The 21,003-nt window shown below is 40.1% G+C and overlaps 1 protein-coding gene across 1 annotated transcript; it reads left to right on the top strand.

Moving 5' to 3' along the window:
* Positions 1-539: 539 nt before the first annotated feature.
* Positions 540-20,374, top strand: GTF3C3 (general transcription factor IIIC subunit 3). Its single transcript, XM_062002494.1, has 20 exons — positions 540-646; positions 1,781-1,883; positions 4,133-4,326; positions 4,740-4,863; positions 5,356-5,547; positions 5,820-5,985; positions 6,198-6,345; positions 8,019-8,091; positions 9,069-9,155; positions 10,594-10,697; positions 11,283-11,454; positions 11,871-12,073; positions 12,693-12,794; positions 13,664-13,799; positions 14,453-14,690; positions 15,053-15,243; positions 15,878-16,002; positions 18,725-18,877; positions 19,802-19,928; positions 20,020-20,374. Exons 1-19 carry the CDS (start codon positions 548-550, stop codon positions 19,922-19,924), a joined length of 2,733 nt encoding a protein of 910 aa, XP_061858478.1. The 5' UTR covers positions 540-547; the 3' UTR covers positions 19,925-19,928; positions 20,020-20,374.
* The last annotated feature ends 629 nt before the right edge of the window (positions 20,375-21,003 follow it).

Genomic DNA, 21,003 nt, shown 5'->3' with positions numbered 1-21,003 from the left:
GCATTTTTTCAGATGCTCTTTTACCAGAAATCTTCTAGTTTCTCGTGAGACAGAAGCAAATAGAAGTACCCACCTCGACAGCCTCCAGCCCTGGGGGCCTGATGGCTGCTTGTACCTTTCCCCTCCTCCCGGGCCCGTGTCTGACCGTGCCCCAGTCAATAAGTCGAGTGCACGATAACTGTAGGCGTAGATGAAGTTAAGAAATCCTTCTTGTGTAAAAATAACACCCCTTTCGGGGGTAAAACCCGATAATCTTAACACCTCCGGTGAGATCGGCCCCTCCGAGGCACGGCCGCGGTTCCCCGCAGCCCGTCGGCCTCAGAAGCGCCTCCAGACCGAGCCCCCTCAGGCTCAGCCCCACAAGCTGCCCGGTCCGAAGGGGCCCCAGTCCCCGCACCCCAAGGCAGCGGGACAGGGCTGTGCGGGGCGGAACTCGTGCGTGAGGGCGCGCTACGGAACGGGCGCCATAACGAAAGGGACCAGCATCCTGTCCCGGATAAGGTTCCCTGCTCCGGCTGCGGCGGCTTCCGCTGTCGTTACCGGTGCGATGTCGGGCTTCAGCCCCGAGCTGATCGAGTACTTGGAGGGGAAAATCTCCTTCGAGGAGTTTGAGCGGCGGCGAGAGGAGCGCAAGACCCGCGAGAAGGTGAGTGTACCCCTTAGGACCCCTCAGCACGTCCCGCTCCCGCCGTGAGGGTACCCGGCCGGGCACCGGCCGCTTCAGGAGCGGCGCAGCTTGCTCGCCCTTGTGTGGGGCTTATGTCAAGTGCTGCTGTGCTCAGCTGTTGACTGTGTCTATATAGGTGTTAATTTTTCTACAAAAATAATTTATAAGAGGTACTGGTAGAGCAAGTTGTGGAGGGGAGCGTAAGCCTTTCAGAAGTGCAAAACGCAGCGTTTCGGTTCGTGCCAGTGTGGCTCGTGTCCTGGATATGGCAAAAACTAGTGACAGGTGCCTTCGGGCCATAAGTAATTTCTTCTTTGGACAGGAGCAATGAGCAGAAGCAGGTCTCGATAGAAAATGGTCCAGCATATACCGCTACGACTCCCCCACCATCTACTGTGTGATAGTGGTCTAAAGAAGAGGTCCAGTTTGGCTCCCTTTAGTAGTCGTAGCTTCTTGGTAGCATTAAAAACAGGGGGACACAACTTTGTGTCTGAAAGTATGCAGGTGTAGGTATTATGAGAAATCCTGTATGTCTGACTGGAGTGCTGTAGTTCAAGTTAACTTTGCCCTCTTTATGTCAACATGCATCTCAATTTCTGTGTTTTCTGGTCTTTGGAGGGGAAATTCAGTAGAACTTGTCTGTCATGGAAGAACAAGTGATATTCTAGGGCAGCCTCATTGCTGGATTAACAAGTGCCATTTTTATATTTCATTTTGTGTTTTAAAATGCAGGCTTCTAAAATCGTTTGTCTCCCATTTGTAACTTTTTTAAAAAAGAGTCAACCATGTCTTCTTACCTCACTGTGATGCCAAATAAGCAACAGATCAATCTCTTCAAGCAAAAGTAATGCAAACAGTCACCATCTGAGTCACCCCCCATAGATAAATGTCTAAAAAGCAAGTAATGCTGGGGTTTGTTCATTTAGAAATATAGCACTTAGTCCACCTGTTTCAGTAGCAGAGCAAAAGCTGGAAACCCATGGCCTAAAACTCGTGTGTTTTTTTTTTTTTCTTATACTTAAGAAAAAGCTATTTGTAAATGCTAATTGTAAAAGAAGAGATAGGAATGAGTCATGTTATAAAGCTGATAACTAATACTGTTGGTGTGTGTAGGATGGCAAAAGCGCGTCTGCTGAGGAAAGCACCGAAGATGTAGAGGCTCCATCGTCATCCAAAAAAGCATCCAGGAAATCCCAAAGTCAGGATGAAGCTGATGGTAAATGTTAACATCAGAATTCCAGTGGAAAATGAATTTTAAAAGCATTTACTCCTCGATAGCTGACTTTTTATAAATACCTGACTGCTTCTTTTGAACCCGTGGGTGGTGATGCATGTTGGTAGAATGTGTAAATCTTTGTGAGATGTTCCAAGTTATAGGCAGGGTTTCAACTTTATTCAGCGTTTTTAAGGGGCTAGGTCTGGCTAATTTGCTATTTTCTGGGAAATCCTCAATTTTTTTCCTACTGATTTCTTAACCACATGGTCTCAATTATTTACTCTCTCTAAATTTACAAATGTTTAGAATGTCCACTTTTGTCTATCTGCTTATTTTCTGCTGGATGTTGCTAGCTACAGATTCCTTGTCTGGCTTGTTTTGTACAGTTAATGGGATGGTAATATCGACTGAAATGTCGAAGCAAAATCAGCTTAATTCCTTTGAGGTTCCTATATAATGAAAGAACTTACAGGAAGTGGTCTGAGCAGTACTTTTCTCTTTAATTTGTATCAATGCTAGTTGATCCCATGCCTTTCATTCTGGATTTGAGCCTGAGATTTAGAATGCTGCAGTCTGTTTCAGATGACTTCTCTTCAGAAGTCGTAGTCTCTGCTCCAGTCAGGACATATTCTTATGGGATCGACAAAGCTGGGAGATAGCGAAGTGCAATTTTTGATCTCTTCATGTTGATTCTTATACTGCTCTTTTTACTTTCACTGCAAATTCTCATAATCCTGTTTGGTTTGGGTTTTTTTTTTTCTTTTCTTTTTTAGATTTCAAAAATAGGCCTTCAGCTGTCTTGCCTAAATTGATCTTGAACGTACAGCCAGACCTCAGTCTAGAAGTACAGAAAATGAACATTGGAAGTGTGATTGGAGGCAGATATATGTGGTTCCTTATTAACTCCTTCTTTTCACTGATGTCTCAAATACATCTTTTCTTCTCAAATACATTTTTTTGCTCTGTATTTCTTTCATGTACGTCATTTTTATCTAAGAAAAAGCGTGTCCTGATAGCTTTTTGTGAGTGTGTCACTTCTGGTCTTACTACAGAGAACACAGAAGTCTCAAGAGCAGTCAGAATCAAAGACGCATTGACAACACTTATCACTATTTAAAGAGTTGCCGTTAGAGTCAGATTTAGAATATTCAGAAGGAAAATGTCAGAAAAGCTCAGTGTTAAAATCGTCTTTGATATACAGATTCTCAGTGCTGCAATCTTCAGGTGATTCCTGCAGACAAGGAAACTGAAATAAAAGCAAAAAGAAATTAGTAATTAGGGGTTTTGTCAGATGAATGGGAAAGGAAAATCTCGAATTTTAGATGCTTAATATCCATTTCAGAATAGAAATAACCAAATATATCCAAATCGGGAAAAAAAAGGAACTGAAAAAGTAACCATAAACTCAGGTTAGTACCCAGTTCTCTCTTGTATGTAATAGGCAATACAGGATGGATTTATTCTTCAATCTCAGTGTGATACTGTGGTTATGCTTTTATCAAGTCTTCAGGTACCCAGTCCCACAGCTGAACAATACCTTTGTACGCTATGTATTTTGATATTTTACATAGATACGGATTTGTGGGCAATTGCAACCCTGGGTTAACTTAGTAATGAAAAGTTAAAAACATGAACATTTTAAAAATCATATGACTTAAGCATATTTATCTTGGATATGTAGTATCAAATCCATATTATTTTAAAGAATTTAGTTATTTCTTTTTCTAGAGAAATGTGAGTAACCTGGATTTTTCATTTACACGCGTTAAAAGGTACTTATTGTCATGGATAGAATGGTAATAAGGTCTTCTTTGAAATCACTTAAAAAAATTGGTTGCTATGTTCAATATAATTTTCTGCTTACTTAACCACTTCAGCTGAAAAGCTTCATTCCATCCAAGCAGTCCAGTGCTTGGAAATTGCTTAATATGCTTCTCTTGTATGGATTGAGAAAAATGTTGGATAAACTGTTTCTTCATTCTGTGTGTTCCTCCATGGTTTCATTTCAACTATCCCAAAAATGTTAGAGGCTGGGATATACTAAGCACTGGTAATGAATAATGCAGGGTTTTAAAACCAAAGAGGAGGTTAATAGGCTTGTTGCATTTCTGCAGGCCTTTTTCTTATAGAATGGCTATTTCAAGTGGGCTACTAATTATGAAGAATTCCATTTTCTCTGCCCTTGCCCTGATGAGCAGTGTGTCCTCTTGATTATGTCTTGAACTTTTTTTTGCTTCTTTCTTAACCAGGAGAAACTTCAGATGGCGTCAGTAAATCTGTCCATCGAGTCTTTGCGTCCATGCTTGGGGAAAATGAAGAGGAAGAAGAAGAGGAAGAAGAGGAGGAGGAAGAAGAGGAAGAAGAAACCACTGAGAAACCTGCAGCTGGAGATGTTTTTGTGTTGGAGATGGTACTTAATCGAGAGACCAAGAAAATGATGAAAGCAAGTATTTAAACTTTCATGTAACTTCCCTCTGTCTCCTGAGGCACAGTTTGTACGTGCCAGTTAGTGTGATTCTGGCTACTGCCTGAGAAAGTTACCTGAAAACAAAACAGTCCTGTGATGGATACTTCTGCTTGTCTTGATGTCAACTTGTCCTTTTTATTTTTTTTTAAATTAGGTTAGTGTTTGAGAACTTTCAAAAATGAATTAAGTGAGTTTTTGCAGTCTCTGGATTGTGTTTGTATTAGATATCAGAGTTACTCTGTCAGTTATGAAAACTAGCCAATATTTTCATCAGTTATTTTAGTATGATCAGTTCCTAAATAACTTATTATTAGCTTGTCTTAAGCACATGTGTGACTGAATGTCTCCTGAATTCGGGCACAACTGACTAATATCCCTTCCCTGTTTAGGAGAAAAGACCACGCAGCAAACTTCCTCGTGCTTTGAGGGGTCTGATGGGAGAGGCCAATATCAGGTTTGCTCGAGGAGAACGTGAGGAGGCTATTCTAATGTGCATGGAAATCATTCGACAAGGTAGGTTAGAATGGTAAAACTCTCTAGCTTTAAGGAGGGATGAGATTGCCATGTGCATCAGGAAAATTCAGTGTGGCTTCACTGATGATGAAAACAATCAGTACAAGGAAAGTCTCTGTATAAGTAATGTGGAATTAAACATATGTACTACATTTCCTTAATTGTTTTGCTTATAAAAACAAAGTAGAAACTAGCACCTTAATTCTGCAGAGGCCTGGGCCTTTACTTAGCTTTACAATTTGCTTTTATTATCATTGTAGAACCAAGGTATAAACATCAGCTATGCATGGTTGTTGTTAGATTCAGTCAGACTGTTTAATAATTTATGAAAAGTAATTGGAAGATTATCTGCAAATCTTTTCTGAACTTAAACACAGGGATGTTGATGTTTCATGTAATTCTAATACCTGTTATTTGTAGAAAGGCAAATGATTTGTGTGCAAGGTGATTTTAAAACAGTAATTCTTAATCATTCTTTTTGTCTTTTCACAGCTCCTCTTGCTCATGAGCCATTTTCCACTCTTGCCATGATCTATGAAGACCAGGGTGACATGGAGAAGTCATTACAGTTTGAACTGATTGCAGCTCACTTAAATCCTAGTGATACTGAGGAATGGGTTAGACTAGCAGAAATGTCACTGGAACAGGACAATATTAAACAGGCTGTTTTTTGCTACACAAAAGGTAGCATACCAACTATTTTCATAGTTCTGTTAGGTGCTAATGTCAATCATTTTGTTTACTTCTGACTTCTAATTAAGTTTGCTGTAGCTTACTAAGATTCTGGTACCTCTGTCTGGACTTTGATAAAAAATTAGTGACTCTTTAATATAGGCTGTCCTTTTGTGACAACAACCTTGTGCATGTCTGTTAACTTTCACCTGGTCAGGGAAATTAATGTGAAATCCATTGTTGCTTTTTCCTGAATTAAGCTACTAATACGGTTTTTCTTGTAGCTCTGAAATATGACCCAACCAATGTGCGTTACCTCTGGGAAAGATCAAGCCTGTATGAACACCTGGGGGAGCACAAGATGGCTATGGATGGCTACCGGCGTATTTTGAACCTCCTGTCTCCCTCTGATGGAGAGCGCTTCATGCAGTTGGCTAGAGACATGGCAAAGTAAGTGGGATTTTGAATTACTGTGGTTTGATTTTTCTAGAGTTTCTCTGGTATTGATAAGCTCTACAGCCAATTCAAGCTGGGTATGTAGCTGAAGTCAAGGCATGTGGGTGCTTTTGCTGGGGGTTGACACCACTTCCCCCCCAGGCATGCACCCCCCAACTATTGTAACGTTTATACAGTGTATATCATTTCCTATCTGTGTTTTATAGGAGTTACTATGAAGCCAATGATGTGACCTCTGCTATCGAGATAATAGAAGAAGCCTTTACTAAGCACCAGAGCCTTGTGGCCGTGGAAGATGTGAACATTGCAGCTGAACTGTACATTTCTTCCAAACAGTACGACAAAGCACTGGCGGTACGGAGAGCTAAATGCAATTCTGTGGCACTGTCAGCACCTCTTGGCCAGGCAGGAGGGACAGTTTATGTTCCTGCAGCGCTGAAATATGGTCATGCTTCTGCAGCGAGAGAGCTGATCAGATACAGATTGCTTGCTATTATTTCTGTGGTTAAAGGCATGATTTAGCAAGTTGGGGGCTGATAGGCTTGTATGCCTTTGAAAGGTTTAAAATTTTGGCATCCTTCCTCTCCTTTTTAAAAATTGCCGTAATCTCAGTAGCCAAAGACTTGTGAGCTGGTTTTGTGAATACCACCAGCAAAGGGCATTCTTTGAGTTGAAGATTAAAAGTGGGATGCTGAATGGTCTGATGGTTCAAATGCAGACCATCTGCATACTTGTGTTACGACTCAATGTATGTATTAAGCATGAACCATATATTCCAGAAAGACAGTACGTCTCAAGTCTAAGGCATCAGGAATTGGAGAAGATAACGTAACTGTACCCAATTTGTTCCAGCGGTTTTTGGCCCTTTCTTTTGAGGCATGCTTCTGGGTTGATTTGATCTGGTTTTCAGAGGAAAGACTTTAGTGTCTGGCCATTGCTAAACTTTCTAAGATAGATTGAAAAGACACTGTTAGTTGACACTTTGTGAATGTTCTTATTTGCTCCTTTTTTTTAACCTCTTTAAGATTTTATTTATCTCTCTGCCTGTGCAAAGAATCCTGAGCCTGCAAACAGTTCCTCTGACCCTGCTCTGTACTTCTTCCCATTTTAAAAATCAAACATTCAGTTTTATGTACATAGTGTTTAACTGCCAGATTTATTAATACAGTACTCATTGCACAACTTTTCTCCTGTTGCTTGATGGTTATCTGCAGGTCTATTCCTGTGATGGTGCTGAAGCTGTATTTGAGCTGGTAAACAGCCTTTAAAAAGTAACTATCTTAATACAGTCATCTAGTATGTTCCTCTAAGGGCCATGTGCTCTGTGTCTGTCACTCTTATTTTGGCAACAGTAATGACTTAAATATTTTACTTTTCAATTTGTGAACAAAATAGTGAACTACATTGGGTCTTACGCCAATGATCCTTTACACTTGTGCATTTTCCCCCTTTGCAGCCCTTCGTTGGCAAATTAGTGTCTTGAATTATCTGTCTTTGATTTCTGTTTTTTAAAATGAGTTGTTCTGTTGAATTATACTAGATATATTGAGGTTATGATGTGTATAATCAGGGCTGTTGTAAAATGTCTGCATGTAACAATGAATTTGATTAATCTAATTCTTTTAACTGAGACAAACCATATGGTTTCCATGAAATGTGTTTAGGCTGAGGAGTCTTTGTAGCACTTTGGAAAGATCTGTGGAGAGCTTAGCTATTTACCTGGTGTTTTGCTTTCTTTTTCAATCTTCCAAAAGGCATCAAAATAAGATAAAAAGGTTAAAAAATTTCTAGTTGTGATGAAAGTAACTGTTACATTTGCTAAAGAGATGCCGATTGGATTATCTAAGCAGTCCAAGTATAGTAGACAAAGACATAAGGTGATCAAACTCAACACTTGTCAACTAACCCCATGTGAAATGAATGCAGCTTTTCTTCTGATAACTTTTGTGATGTCTAAAATAACTTCCACATGGGCTGGTTAGTCCATGTATCCTTTAAAATTTTAAACTTCTAATTGTCTGTTTTAGGTTATTACAGATTTTACAGGAATTGTGCTTGAAAAGAAAGTACCAGAAAAAAGTCCAACTGAGGAGAAAAAAGGCAAGTAGCTGACAAGCAGTTAGTCTGACCCCACTGTATGACATCCTTCTTTCCGTTACCTTTTCACCTCATGGGTATATTTTTGTGTGTGTTCACAGGCTTTTTTCTTTTGAAAATTTTCAGTGTTTTTAATGAGTTACATGGCATGACCTTAGCTTTCTATAAGGAATTACTCTGATGTCCAAGTAGCTCTGTTGACTCATTAAGGACAAGGACTGCTCTCCAGGCAACTGGAGGCCTTTTAAAGTAGTAAACCTAGCTCTGAGTGCTCCCATCAGACCATTTATTTCTGCCAGCTAAATAGCTTCTTAAAAAAAAAAGCAGCTTTGTGACATCTGTACTCAAGAATATCAACTTGAGACTGATATTCTGTGTAAACTATACTTTTGTGATTAAATGTTTAAATGTTTTGGTATATGCAAATCTAGGGGTATTGGCTTGCAATTGAATAAAGTAGGTTGGTTTTGACAAACCCGCTTTGTAAAAGTCTTTGCTTAAGTCTGAAAATGTTTGGGCTGTAGAATTGTCACATCACACCAACTCCATAAGCAGACAGCCTGTTTGTGATTAAAATGATTGGTTGTTTCATCAGTCTGGTCCAAACCAAGTGTAGGCATGAGATACTTCTTTTGGCTTTTTGTTTTAGGTAGAAATGCAGTTCAGCAATGAACAACTGTCCTGAAAGAGTTTTTTAACAGGTCATTTGTAAGAAGCAAATCTATAATGAATCTAGGAATTACAACACGGTGTTGCCAAGTTACCTGGGGTGTGCAACTTCTTAAGATAAAGCTTCTAAACTACCTAAGAGCTTTATTCCCTACCCTCTCTTGCTTTATAACTTTTTGACTGCTCCCTGCTCTGCTGTCCTTGAAGTGTCCACTGTTTAGAGTAAGCTGCCAATTGATTATGGATTCCTAAGCAAGTAACTTTTGGCTTAGCTCTTCTTCCTAGGGTAATCTGCTAATCTTTTAAAAAAGATACAGGGGCAGTGGTAGAAACTCAGGAAAGTCAGGAGGCGGTGACTGATGAGCAAAATCACCCAGCTGCTGAATCCAGTGCTGCAGGTAAATAATTTTGGTTTTCCTTTTTGTACAAGTCTACGAACTGAACATATGCTCAGTGACCAGGCTGCAGTCATATGAGTATTAGGAAAGATTTCTAACAGCAGAGTAGAGCTAAAAGATTTCTTGTGTACTGCCTTCCTTACTTGGTGTTTGCTTCTAACCCAACCAACTGCCAAAGCTGAGTGTTCTCCCAGGGCTTACCTGCTTGGAAAAGAAAATTTTTCATTTTGTGGGAACTTATCAGTAGGTGAATAGTTTACTCTCATGCTGAGCATGAAGATGTTCAGGGAACAATGAATTCATCTGCATGTTGTGATTTGCAGCAATTGGATGTCGATGTAGAAGGTAACAGGGAGGCCTTACATTAGAAATGACGGTTTTCTCAGGTGATAGTAATAAGACTTTGAATGCCTGGTGTAGAAATTAAGATGAAGGAGAATTTAAACAAATGACTGCACTTGAAGTAAGTATGATAATGGAGTCTTACTGTGTGACCTTCAATTTGCTACTCATTGTCAGGGGTAACTGTTCTGTCTCATGTTTGAGTTGTTGACAGATTATATGTGTTCTGTAAAGTTCTGCAGTTAACTGTACTTAGTATAACTGGCTAGATCCCTGGTAAACATGGCTTGGCTTAATAAGAACAAAAACCCTAGTATGACGTGTTTCCTTCAAAAAGCAAAGAGAAGAGGGTGCTGGTGTGTAAATTGCTAAAGGAAAACTTTATGAAACAATCATTTCTTAAGAGAGTGAAGGCTCTATGCACATCCTGTGGAATCCTACTATGGAAATTGATGCAGGCTGAAATAATTTGACACTTTACATGAAATTATTAGCATCAGAGACAGTAGGACATTGTTCCACTGCTGGGAAACATATAATAGAATCATAGAATGGTAGGGGTTGGAAGGGACCTTTAGAGATCATCTAGTCCAACTCCCCTGCTCAAGCAGGTCCACCTAGATCAGGTCACACAGGAACACATCCAGGTGGGTTTTGAAGACCTTCAAGGAAGGAGACTCCACACCCTCCCTGGGTGGCCTGTGCCAGGGCTCCCTCACTCTCACAGTAAAATAGTTTTTCCTTATGTTTAAATGGAAGTTTTTGTGTTCCAGCTTCATCCCATTATCCCTTGTCCTGTTGCTAGATACAATAGAAAAAAGGGATGTCCCAACCTCCTGAGATCCAGATACTTGTAAATATTGAGATCCTCCCTCAGTCTCCTCTTCTCTAGATTGAACAGCCCCAGTTCCCACTTTTCCTCATAAGGAAGATGAGATATAAAAGAAATGGTGAAGCCAGGCCTACACCAGCATTTGCTAGAGTCCATGAGAACATATTTTTCTTCAGTGGAGCTGAACATGGTCTAGAGAGGATGTGGAGCTTGTGAAGTGCTTGTTAAAGCCTGTGACTTCAGAAAGAAATTATCTTCCTACAGCTGGGGAGAAGGTCAGCTGCTGCATACCTGAGGGCGTTCCCATAGACATCACAGTCAAACTGATGGTGTGCTTGGTTCACTTGAACATCCTAGAGCCGCTTAATGTAAGTAAAATCCAAATCAGAAGTTGGAGGATGTTCTAATACATTACCAAAGCAAGTAATTTTTCCTACTTTTGTACGACTGAAGTCACAGAGTATACTGTAGAGGTTATTTTTGCTTCCCTCCCACTCCAAGAGATAAACCTAGCAAACCTGCAATAGCAGAAATACTATTTTTGTCCTTATAAATAATGCCTCCCAGGGAAATATTACTAAAGCACAGTAAATTACAGCCTATGTGCTGTGACGTGCCTAGGACCACACTGCAAAGATCTTAACGCTAAGGAATGCATCTTCATTTCAGTTTAAAGCCCTACAAAATCTGAGGACTGTTCCTTCATGAATAGCGCTCCTCACTGATTGGCACTTTCATTCATTATATGTGAAATGTAGTGATAGGAAATGTCTGGAATAGAAAATGTGTCTTTTTTTTTAAACTAACATTTAATTAAGGGAAGTGTAGGTCTGAATGCAAATAGAACAAAAATCATAGCATAGAAAGGTAAGCTTCCAATAACCATACCTTAGAGAAATGTTCTTGTTGGTTATTTGTGCTTTTCAGTGTTCTGTGTTGGTTTGTTTTTAAAGCCTCTCTTGACCACTCTGGTGGAACAAAATCCAGAAGAAATGGGTGACTTGTATTTGGACGTCGCAGAGGCATTTCTGGATGTTGGAGAATACAACTCAGCGCTGCCTCTCTTGAGTTCTCTTGTATGTTCAGAAAGATACAACTTGGCCGTTGTCTGGCTTCGGCATGCGGGTGAGAAGAAGCAGGTCTGCTGAGCATGTGATACTGAGATGACGATGCAGTGCTAAGCAACTCCAGGGACTAAGATCACAGGAATTGTGTATTCATATGTTGAATGATAATTGGTATTTGCAAGGCCAATATTTGGAGTTCATTATGACAGCCTCGTTCTTCATTTAGATTGAAATTTACTTCAGCTACAAGTATTTTTAGCGAAACAGCATCTACTCTGTGTCCTCTGTCAACTGATAATGTTTTAGGTGAAACTGTGGATGCATCAGTGCATATTTCTGAATATTTTCACTTTAATGATACCTGTGTGGTTTTGACTGGAAAAAAGAGTATCTGAAAAGTACATTAACTACTTTGCAAGCTTCAAAATCTCTTCCTGTCATTGAAGTGTATTGTGGTGTTTATGGTATTTCTAGAGTGCTTGAAGGCTTTGGGACACATGGAACGTGCCACAGAGAGCTATGCCAAAGTTGTTGATCTGGCTCCACTGCATCTGGATGCAAGAATTTCCCTTTCAACACTTCAGCAGCAGCTGGGCCGACCTGAAAAAGCTCTGGAGGCTCTGGAACCAATGTATGATCCAGATACACTGGCTCAGGATGCTAATGCCGCCCAGCAGGTGGGTAAAGTGCTTTGTGCTTCCAGTTTAGAATATATTATTCTGCTGAACTATGGTAGTGATCAAAGATGTCAACTATATAGGATCAGGGATTGAGACTTATTTATCTACAGTCTGGTGTGCCTTCGGAGCACAGCAAATGATTCCCTACAGAGTATCAGGGAGGAGTCTCTGTGGCTTTTTCTCCCTGACCGATTTCTCAGTGTTTCTCCTGTCTTGCCTGATCGCTTGTGTGTGATGTACAAACCCTTGGCCACTAAGAATCAGGCTTGACACCAGTCACTTTGCATCGAGTTGATCTGCAGTTGCTATACACAAGCTACCTGGTTTAGCCTCTTGATTGTAACTGATGATGTAGCAGAGGTTCTGTATTCTCTCTCCAGCAGCATCTTCACTACAGGTTAGATTTATGACCAATTTATCTGAAATTTGAGAATTTGAAACAGTAACTACTGCAGGCCAGTTTAGGGAGATCTTACCTGTTGCTGCTAAGATTCTTACAGCTTTCTAGAAGCTTTTACAATCCTATTATTACTGTATTGACTCAAAATCATTTGTTCTATAACTCGCTCTGTGTGCAACTGAATCACACTGAATAACAATATTTGATACTATCTAGGAATTAAAGCTACTCCTGCATCGTTCCACTCTCTTGTATTCCCAAGGCAAAATGTATGGTTACATAGACACCTTACTTACCATGCTGGCAATGCTGTTGAAGGTAAGCCAATCTTCCCAGCTACACTTAAATAAATTGGACAGCTATGACTTGGGTTAAGACAAGCAGCCAACAACCTCAGGAGGAGAGCAATTGTTTTGTATATGCAGATGGCTTCATAAGTTCATTAGATAATAATCATGCAGGGAGCCTTTAGTGCCAGTGTTCCTTCCTCTAGTGTTCAGGACAGAGGACCACTGGTGTGTGTGATTCTTAATACAATGACTTCAGCTTCCTGTTTCTCCATGCACATGGGACACACTGAATACTAGCCCAGCTTCTTAGCTTTCTCTTCTTTTGCAGTCAGCATAGCACTTTCTTGAAGTGCTGGTACTGGCTTTATTGTGACAGTTTTCTTCTGAATTTCTTAAATATTTAAATTTTTTTTTTGTGATAAAGAGAAGAATTTGCTTAGCCCGTAGACAGAGTGGTGGTGGTGATTTTGTGTTCATTGGTTTTGACCTCAGTTTTATCCGTCTGGTCAGAGCCATGCCACTGTACAATACTGGTTGAGTAGCTAACTAGCCACATATTTCTGAAGCCGATACAGAAGGGCATCACCATTGTTATGCCTCCGCTCAAATAGTTTTGATCTCAATGTATACAGAGATGTTTCAATCCCAAGAGAAGTCTTTTAAGTCATGTAAAGAGTTTCTTTCTTTTGTATACCCCTCTCTGCACTGGAGAATGAGACAATGCAGAGAAAATACTCCTCTTAAGAATGTTCTCTCTTGTGATCTTGCTCTATTGTGTCATTTCCAAGTTGCAGACTATTTTTGCATGGAATAGGAACAGGACGGATTGACCATAGAGCTACCTTTGTCATAAGGTGTATGAATGTAATCTAAAATACGCTTTAAATTTGTTTCTAGGTAGCAATGAGCAGAGCTCAGGTGTGTTTGATATCTAGTTCCAAATCTGGAGAGAGACACCTGTATCTTATTAAGGTATCAAGAGATAAAATTTCTGACAATGACGACCAAGAGACAGCAAATTGCGATGCAAAAGGTAACAAATGCTTATTAAAAAGAAAGCAACAAGATGAACTCCTCAGTTCTGAAAAATGAAATCAATGTTACTATTTTGCATGCTGAATCCATGCAGTTCATGTTAACTTTGGCTTATTTGTAGGACAAAGAAGGCAGTAGGAATGAAGACTATATAACTTAAGGGGACAATCCCCGTTCAGAGAAAGACAGTAAGATTGCAGAATAATTCAGGTTGAAAAGGATCTCTAGACATCATGTGGTCTCCTCAGTGCAAACGTAACACATGCCAATCTAGAACATAAGAGAAATACATGTTTTAAAAGTGGTGTGATTTTGGTTTTTTGTTTGTTTGGGGTTGGGTCTTTGGTTTTTTGTTTGTTTGTTTGTTTTAAATTGGCCTGGACTCAGCTGAGCCAAACTACACATTCTACTGTTTGGTAGATAAGGAAAAGTGACTTGACTGCATTCATGTAGCGTGTTTTACAACTTCAGCTGGGTGTTTTTCTTGCCATTTGTTCCCAAGTTTTCACTGTTTTTTTGCTGGTGTGCAGTTTGTAAATATTTTATCTGTTAATGCTGAAATGTTTTTGAAAAGATCATATGAAGCCTTCGAAAAAAATATATTGTCTCTCTCGATTTAATTTCTCAACTTACCAACTTCAATATTTCTAGCAATTTTTGCTGTTCTCACAAGTGTTTTGACAAAAGATGACTGGTGGAACCTCCTCCTGAAGGCTATATATTCCTTATGTGACCTGTCCCGCTACAAGGAGGCAGAGCTGCTAGTGGATTCTTCATTGGAATATTATTCATTTTATGATGACAGACAAAAGCGCAAGGAGCTGGAATACTTTGGGCTCTCTGCTGCAATTCTAGACAAAAACTTCAGAAAAGCATACAACTACATCAGGTGAGGTGCTGAGAAAGTAGAACAGTTCCTTCTGTCATTGCTTCCCCTGAGGCTGTAATCATACTGTTGAAAATACCGCTAAAGGAGGCAAGGAGAGGCTTTTCAGGTTTTGCTAAAACAGATCATGCTATTGAAACTAAAAGAGCTTTCTGATAGTCTTCGACTCCAGAAAATGGGTAATGCACTAGGTTGGTTGATTTGGCCAGAACTATTGGTTCTGTCACTCTCAACTTTGCCTGTCACTGACCCACTCTTTCAGTGTCTCTTCTTTCCTGTCTTACCTAAGCTGTAGAGGTTTTATTGCAGATACAGTATATACTATATAGCATTTACTAATTTCTTATGTGCTTTTCATTCTGTAGGATCATGGTAATGGAAAATGTCAATAAACCTCAGCTATGGAACATCTTCAACCAAGTCACTATGCAGTCCCAGGATGTCCGTCACCATCGCTTTTGTCTCCGCTTGATGCTGAAAAACCCTGATAATCATGCACTGTGTGTCCTGAATGGTCATAATGCCTTTGTATCTGGCAGTTTCAAGCATGCTCTTGGTAATTTCTTCTTCTAATATTAACAGATATACCAATTGAGTGGGTTTTTTTCCAGGGAAAGATTTATTAGTGTTTTTTTCACACATCAGAAAATGATAGGAGGCTTCACAGTGTTAGTCTGATGTTTTAATTGTATTGTACCCAAATGAAGGGATCACTAAAGAGCTTCACTAAGAAAAGCAGCACGTTTCAAGTTCAGCACACATTGCAAATATTACTAACCCGCAAAGATAATTGAAAGCTAATGATAACAAACTATAAGGGCAGAAAAAAGACCAGTGTAAACAAGTTGGACATTTTAAGCAGGCCTCTGAAGTAAATGTACTGCTTTTAGTCAAGCCTCCCAAATGTCAGACTTCAGATCTAAGTCCCTGCAAGTACCACGTTTGCCTTCTGTGCCTACTTGTTTTCCATTTAAATTTCTCCATCACAGTCTACATTCTTCCTTCAGAGTCTGAGAAGTGCTGAAAAGACAAAATTTTCTTTCACCTTTTTCCTGTGTATTTTGATGTAGGTATATTAAACAATTTTTTTCGTAGTTCACCCTTCTAATTTGAAGACTTTATGTTTTGCCCTTATATTGTTAAGGAATGCTTTTCACGACAAACAGCTTGACTCGGTTATTTACTTTTAGGACAGTATGTGCAAGCCTTTCGTGCAAACCCAGATGAACCTCTGTACAATCTTTGTATTGGCTTGACTTTCATCCACATGGCTTCTCAGAAATATGTGTTGAAAAGGCACGCTCTTCTAGTACAGGTAAGTCAGTGGGATTGTTTTTATCTATGCTGTTTCCTGGCTCCATATCTTCGTGTGTTGTACAGCTACAACACACTGTTTAAATAACTTTTCCTAATTAATATTGCATTTGCAATGAGGGAAGTGGTGAAACATGCACACAAATGAGTTTACTTTTGATAGTTACACCATCTGACTCTCCTCTCCTCTTAGTAGTTTGCACTGCTTTGTGTATACAATGATAGCTCACATAGATGTCAGCAACTGCCAGCTTGTTTGTGAAAATATTACGATGGCTGTAGTCTGGATTTTCTTTCAATTTTTTCTTCTTGCCCTGCCTTGCTCTGAAGAAGTGCTGTAGACTGCAATCTGTCATGTGCCCTCCACAGACATCTCATAAACTGCATTGTTGAAGCAAACTTTACAGACTCAAGAAGTGGGAATTTTTTTCTTAATCTTTCTTTTTTCTTCCCCCTTTTAGGTGCCTCTTATAGCTCGCTTTATAAAGATGTTGACAACTCCAGTTTAGGCTGCCCCCAATATTTCAGCTTCCTTATTCACAATTTTCCTTCATCTGCCACAATCCAGTTACAAACACTAGGTTGATGATTCCCGAACACAATCTTGATAGTAATTTCTTCTCCTCTCCACCGAGTGCCTTCATTTAACTTTTATTTCCTGAGACCACTGAGCTCAGAGTCAGCAGAATATGGTGTGGATCCTGAGCAATCACGACTTCTGAAATTGCTGAAAAAATGTAGCTCACACTGATTTTGACAAAAGCTGTAGGTCCTTAGCTACTCTAAAACAAGACCAATTATGTCAGTGTCTTAAGACGTTTTAAATTTGCAAACTTTGGCCTAATTTTAATATTCTTATACACTTCTTTCAATAATTGGCCTGCCTTTCTTGTATGAACTGCTATGTTCTCCTTTTACAATGTACTTAAACAATGTCCTATTTATGTTACCCTCCGGTGATAAAATTCCCTCCTTTCTCTCTTCTCATTTCTTGCTCCTATTGTAGTTGATAAATAATTCAACCAGTGACATAGAGGTGACCTAAATTATGATCATGAGCTGCTTGTGTCTGAACTGATTCCTCATATTGAAGGAGCTATCTTCTCTGATTACCAACATGGTCCCTAGAAAGGAAGTCTTCTGTTTACAACAGAATCATCACATTCCAAAGTGGTAATAAAATTAAATAATAGAATCACAGATTGCTAGGGCTTGGAAGTGATCTCTAGAGATAATGTAGTCCAAACCCCTGCTAAGGAAGGTTTACCTCAGTCAGGTCACACAGGAATGCATAAGAGAGCATGGAAAAAGTTGTGCTTGATTTCTCCCCTCTGAATTTACCTCTTCTGTCTCTCCCTCCTAAGTTTCCCCCAGAACTCCGTTATTGTCAGCTGAAATACTGCATTTTAATGTAAACCAATACTGTAGCCTCTTGGTCTTTCCTTGTGTTCTGTGTGGGAGGCAGCTCTGGTCTGACACCCTTCATCTCCACAACAGCATTCAAACCCCGAGTCAGGGGGAATGCATAATGCCCAAAACTGGCAGGCACTGATCATGCAGATGGGAAACAAATCCCTGCTCTCCCTTTGCAATATGTCAGTGTAGAATTGAGACAGGTTTGTTCCACCTCTGCCTGGAACTGCCACTGCTGCTCTCTGGTTTTACACCTTCTGAGACATCAGCACACAGATGGGTGCATAGCTCCTGTTGGGTCCTGCTCCTTGGTCTGAACCACAGCACGCTGCTGTGCAAGCGTGCAAGGTGGGGGCAGGTTCAGACTAAGGTTGGCAACAAAATGATGTACACCTCAAATTCTGCCAGCCAGTTTAAATATAGGAGCATATATTTTAAACTAAAAGCAAAAAAAGAAAGTATAACACTTTCAGAGTGGTTAAACATTAAATTTGTTAAAGCATAGCATGGGAATTGCTGGGTATGAGTTTCCTTTCAAATTCTGCCAGGGATTTGGCAGTATAATATCAACTGGCTTTACAAGGGATGTGAACTGTTGCCTACTGCTTAGGATGTATGGATTTTTCAGGCCCTTATTCAGTGATATTTGGTTTTGGCCATTTTATACAAATGATGTACTGGTGATTTCCCTGATAACTGATAATGGAGTAAAAGTTTATATAAAGTACAAGATCAAGAAGAGATTATGCTTGCATTCCAGAAATAAGGCTTTGATATGTACTCATGGAGTTCAGAATTTTGTATAATTCTGTAGAAAATTTGTAGAATTAAGCCATTTCTTGCTACTATCCAGGGCAAAGAAAGAGTGAAGGAAGGGGAATGAAAGGTTATGGTTTTTTGTTTCTCCTTAAAATAAAAAAATGGGGCAGGGTTATCTTTTGAAGATTTTTGTTTAAAGAAAAAGAGCATATCTTTGGGCTGCTAGGTTTTTAAGGTGGTCAGCTCCTCCAAAAATGACCCAATCTTATCTATTTGTATATTACATGACAGATATTTAGCAAGCTAGTGCCATAAGCCACTGCACCAAACAGCTGTGCATTCAATCTATCAGAAACCCATTGTAATCAATGTCAGGGAGACTGTCAGAGCACAGTTTTTATGGTCTCAGCAGTCATCTTATTTTTTGCCTTCAACTTGCATGTAGTTTTGTGGGGAACTTTATATCAAGCATTGAAACACCTGTTCTCCAGCATCTTGTACTGCCATGTTCTTCAAGGGACAATTCACAAATGTGCATCAAATGTCTACAGGGATTCTCCTTCCTTCATCGCTACTTGGACCTGCGTGGACCATGTCAAGAGTCTTTCTACAACCTTGGTCGTGGCCTTCACCAGCTGGGATTGCTGCACCTAGCAATCCACTATTACCAAAAAGTACTTGAACTTCCCCCACTCACCTTAGACGTATGTATCTTTGTGAGTTATGTTCAGAGAATAAAGGCAGGTCAATGTTAATTTCTGAGACATAGTTAAAATAGGTGGATAAAAACTGTGTAGTTGAGTTTCCTTTCATTCATATTGTAATTCCTTGTCATTGGAAACCCATATGCAGTTGTCACCTGGAAATGTAGGTGAGCCTATGTTGATTTCAATGCTTTACAGATTTTGAAGGATTTACTCTTAGTTGGGGGAGCAGCAAAAAAGGTTGCTAAATAACTTTACCTAAGTAACTGAATTTTATCCATATTACATGCAATAAATGACACATGGAAGTGCTATGTACTCACCTGTGCTCTAAAACAGCAGCTGGAGCAGTACGAACCGGTAGGAAGAATGCCTAAAAATCCATGTGAGCCAGATGATCCTAGTTGATCGGCCAGATGACTGAGACAGATTGTCTTAATTGATATATCATCCATTTACAAGTGTGGTCTGAGATAAAGCTTTTGCCTAGCTTTGGTATAGGTAGGTAGAAAACTTACAGGTGTATTTGGGAAATGGGAAGGGTTGGTAAAGTAAGAAATGTGCAGTAGTCAGTGCAGGGGATTGAAAGCAGCAGTCTTGTGACTGTAAAAGACAGGGCTAGTACTCACATTCTGATCACAGGAACAAACTCTTTAAGGCAAATTAAGATGGTGCTTTCCTGTTTTGTGAGCTGGATGGCTAATTCACAGCTAATGTTTTGTGTATGTAATTATATAACACTGTAGTGATTAACAACCTATGGAAACTCATTAAAGAGGGAGGGCACCAGGAGTACTTTCTGTAGAGCTGAAAGCTTATATAAACCAGGACTACAGGATTTGATTCCACTGTAATTGCAACTCCTATTTCAACTTTTATACTGCTTTGCCTATAGGTAACTTCTTTTACTCATTATTTCTACAGGGCATAGAAACTGATCAGACAGACTTGAGAAGAGACACTGCCTTTAACTTGTCACTTATTTATCAGAGCAGTGGAAATACCAGGTTGGCTCGGAAGATGTTGGGTACCTATGCAGTCGTGTGACAAGGTTTGTGGCACGTGGAATTGATACTTGCTGCATTAACCTTTGCATTATGTAGTGCTGGGGAAACTGGATTTATGTATGTTTTTTTCTATAGGTGTCGGAGACACGGCTTGTGCCAAGTACAGCTTGATGGACTTTTCATACTCATGACACGGGAACTTTTATCAGCTGTGGATGGAAGCTGTTCTGAGTACAACACCAATGTGCCTCAGTATGGCTGTCATTAGCTCTTCTCCATTGAAGATTGCTCTGTAAGCTGATTCTCAGTCTTGTACATAGAATCAAATGGTGACAACTGAAGGCCAGTGCTGTTCATTGGGGATTCTTTAGGGGAAAAAGTGCAATGTGCAATATTACAACTACTTCCCAGTGAGGTTGTTCAAGAAGCCACATTCACTGGGCATGAGGGGTTTTTAATGTGCAGCATTAAATTATGATAATAAAGAAGAAATGAGATCATACTAATCCCTAGAGGATGGAGAAGTCAGTGTTTCAAGATCTTTAAAGTATTTGGCATTTTCTAGGAGTTCATATTCCTACAAAAAAAAGATTTGCCTCATCCGTTCTTCTCTTTTCCAGGCTAAACAGCCCCAGTTCCTGCAGCCTTTTTTCCTAAGAGAGGTGTTCCAGTCCCCTCATCATCTTGGTAGCCCTGCGCTGGACTTTGTCCAGGACTTCCCCGTCCTTCTTGAGTTGAGGAGGCCAGAACTAGACACAGAACTCCAGATGTGGCCTCACCAGGGCAGAGTAGAGGAGGACAAGACCTTCTTTTGACCTGGCTACACTGTTCTTGATGCCATGGCCTTCCATGAGGACACGTTGCTGGCTCATGTTTAGTTTATTATCAACCAGCGCTCCCAGGTCTCTCTCTGTAGAGCTGATCTCCAGCAGGTCAATCCCCAGCCTGTACTGGTGCATGGGGTTGTTCCTCCCCAGGTGCAGGACTCTGCACTTGCCCTCGTTGAACCTCATGAGGTTCCTCTCTGCCCAATTCTCAAGCCAGTCAAGATCCTGCTGAATGGCAGCACAGCCTTCTGGGGAATCAACCAGTCCTCCCAGTTTGGTGTCTTCAGCCAAC

The sequence above is a fragment of the Colius striatus genome, chromosome 9, assembly GCF_028858725.1.
Source record: "Colius striatus isolate bColStr4 chromosome 9, bColStr4.1.hap1, whole genome shotgun sequence".
Lineage (NCBI taxonomy): Eukaryota > Metazoa > Chordata > Aves > Coliiformes > Coliidae > Colius > Colius striatus.
This window is presented reverse-complemented; position numbering and strand designations above follow the sequence as displayed.

Coding starts and splice junctions, on each gene's coding strand:
- GTF3C3 (XM_062002494.1), top strand. CDS start 548: ATGTCGGGCTTCAGCCCCGAGCTGATCGAGTACTTGGAGGGGAAAATC. Junction 647..1,780: donor AGCGCAAGACCCGCGAGAAG/GTGAGTGTACCC, acceptor TGGTGTGTGTAG/GATGGCAAAAGCGCGTCTGC. Junction 9,156..10,593: donor TGCTGAATCCAGTGCTGCAG/GTAAATAATTTT, acceptor ATCTTCCTACAG/CTGGGGAGAAGGTCAGCTGC.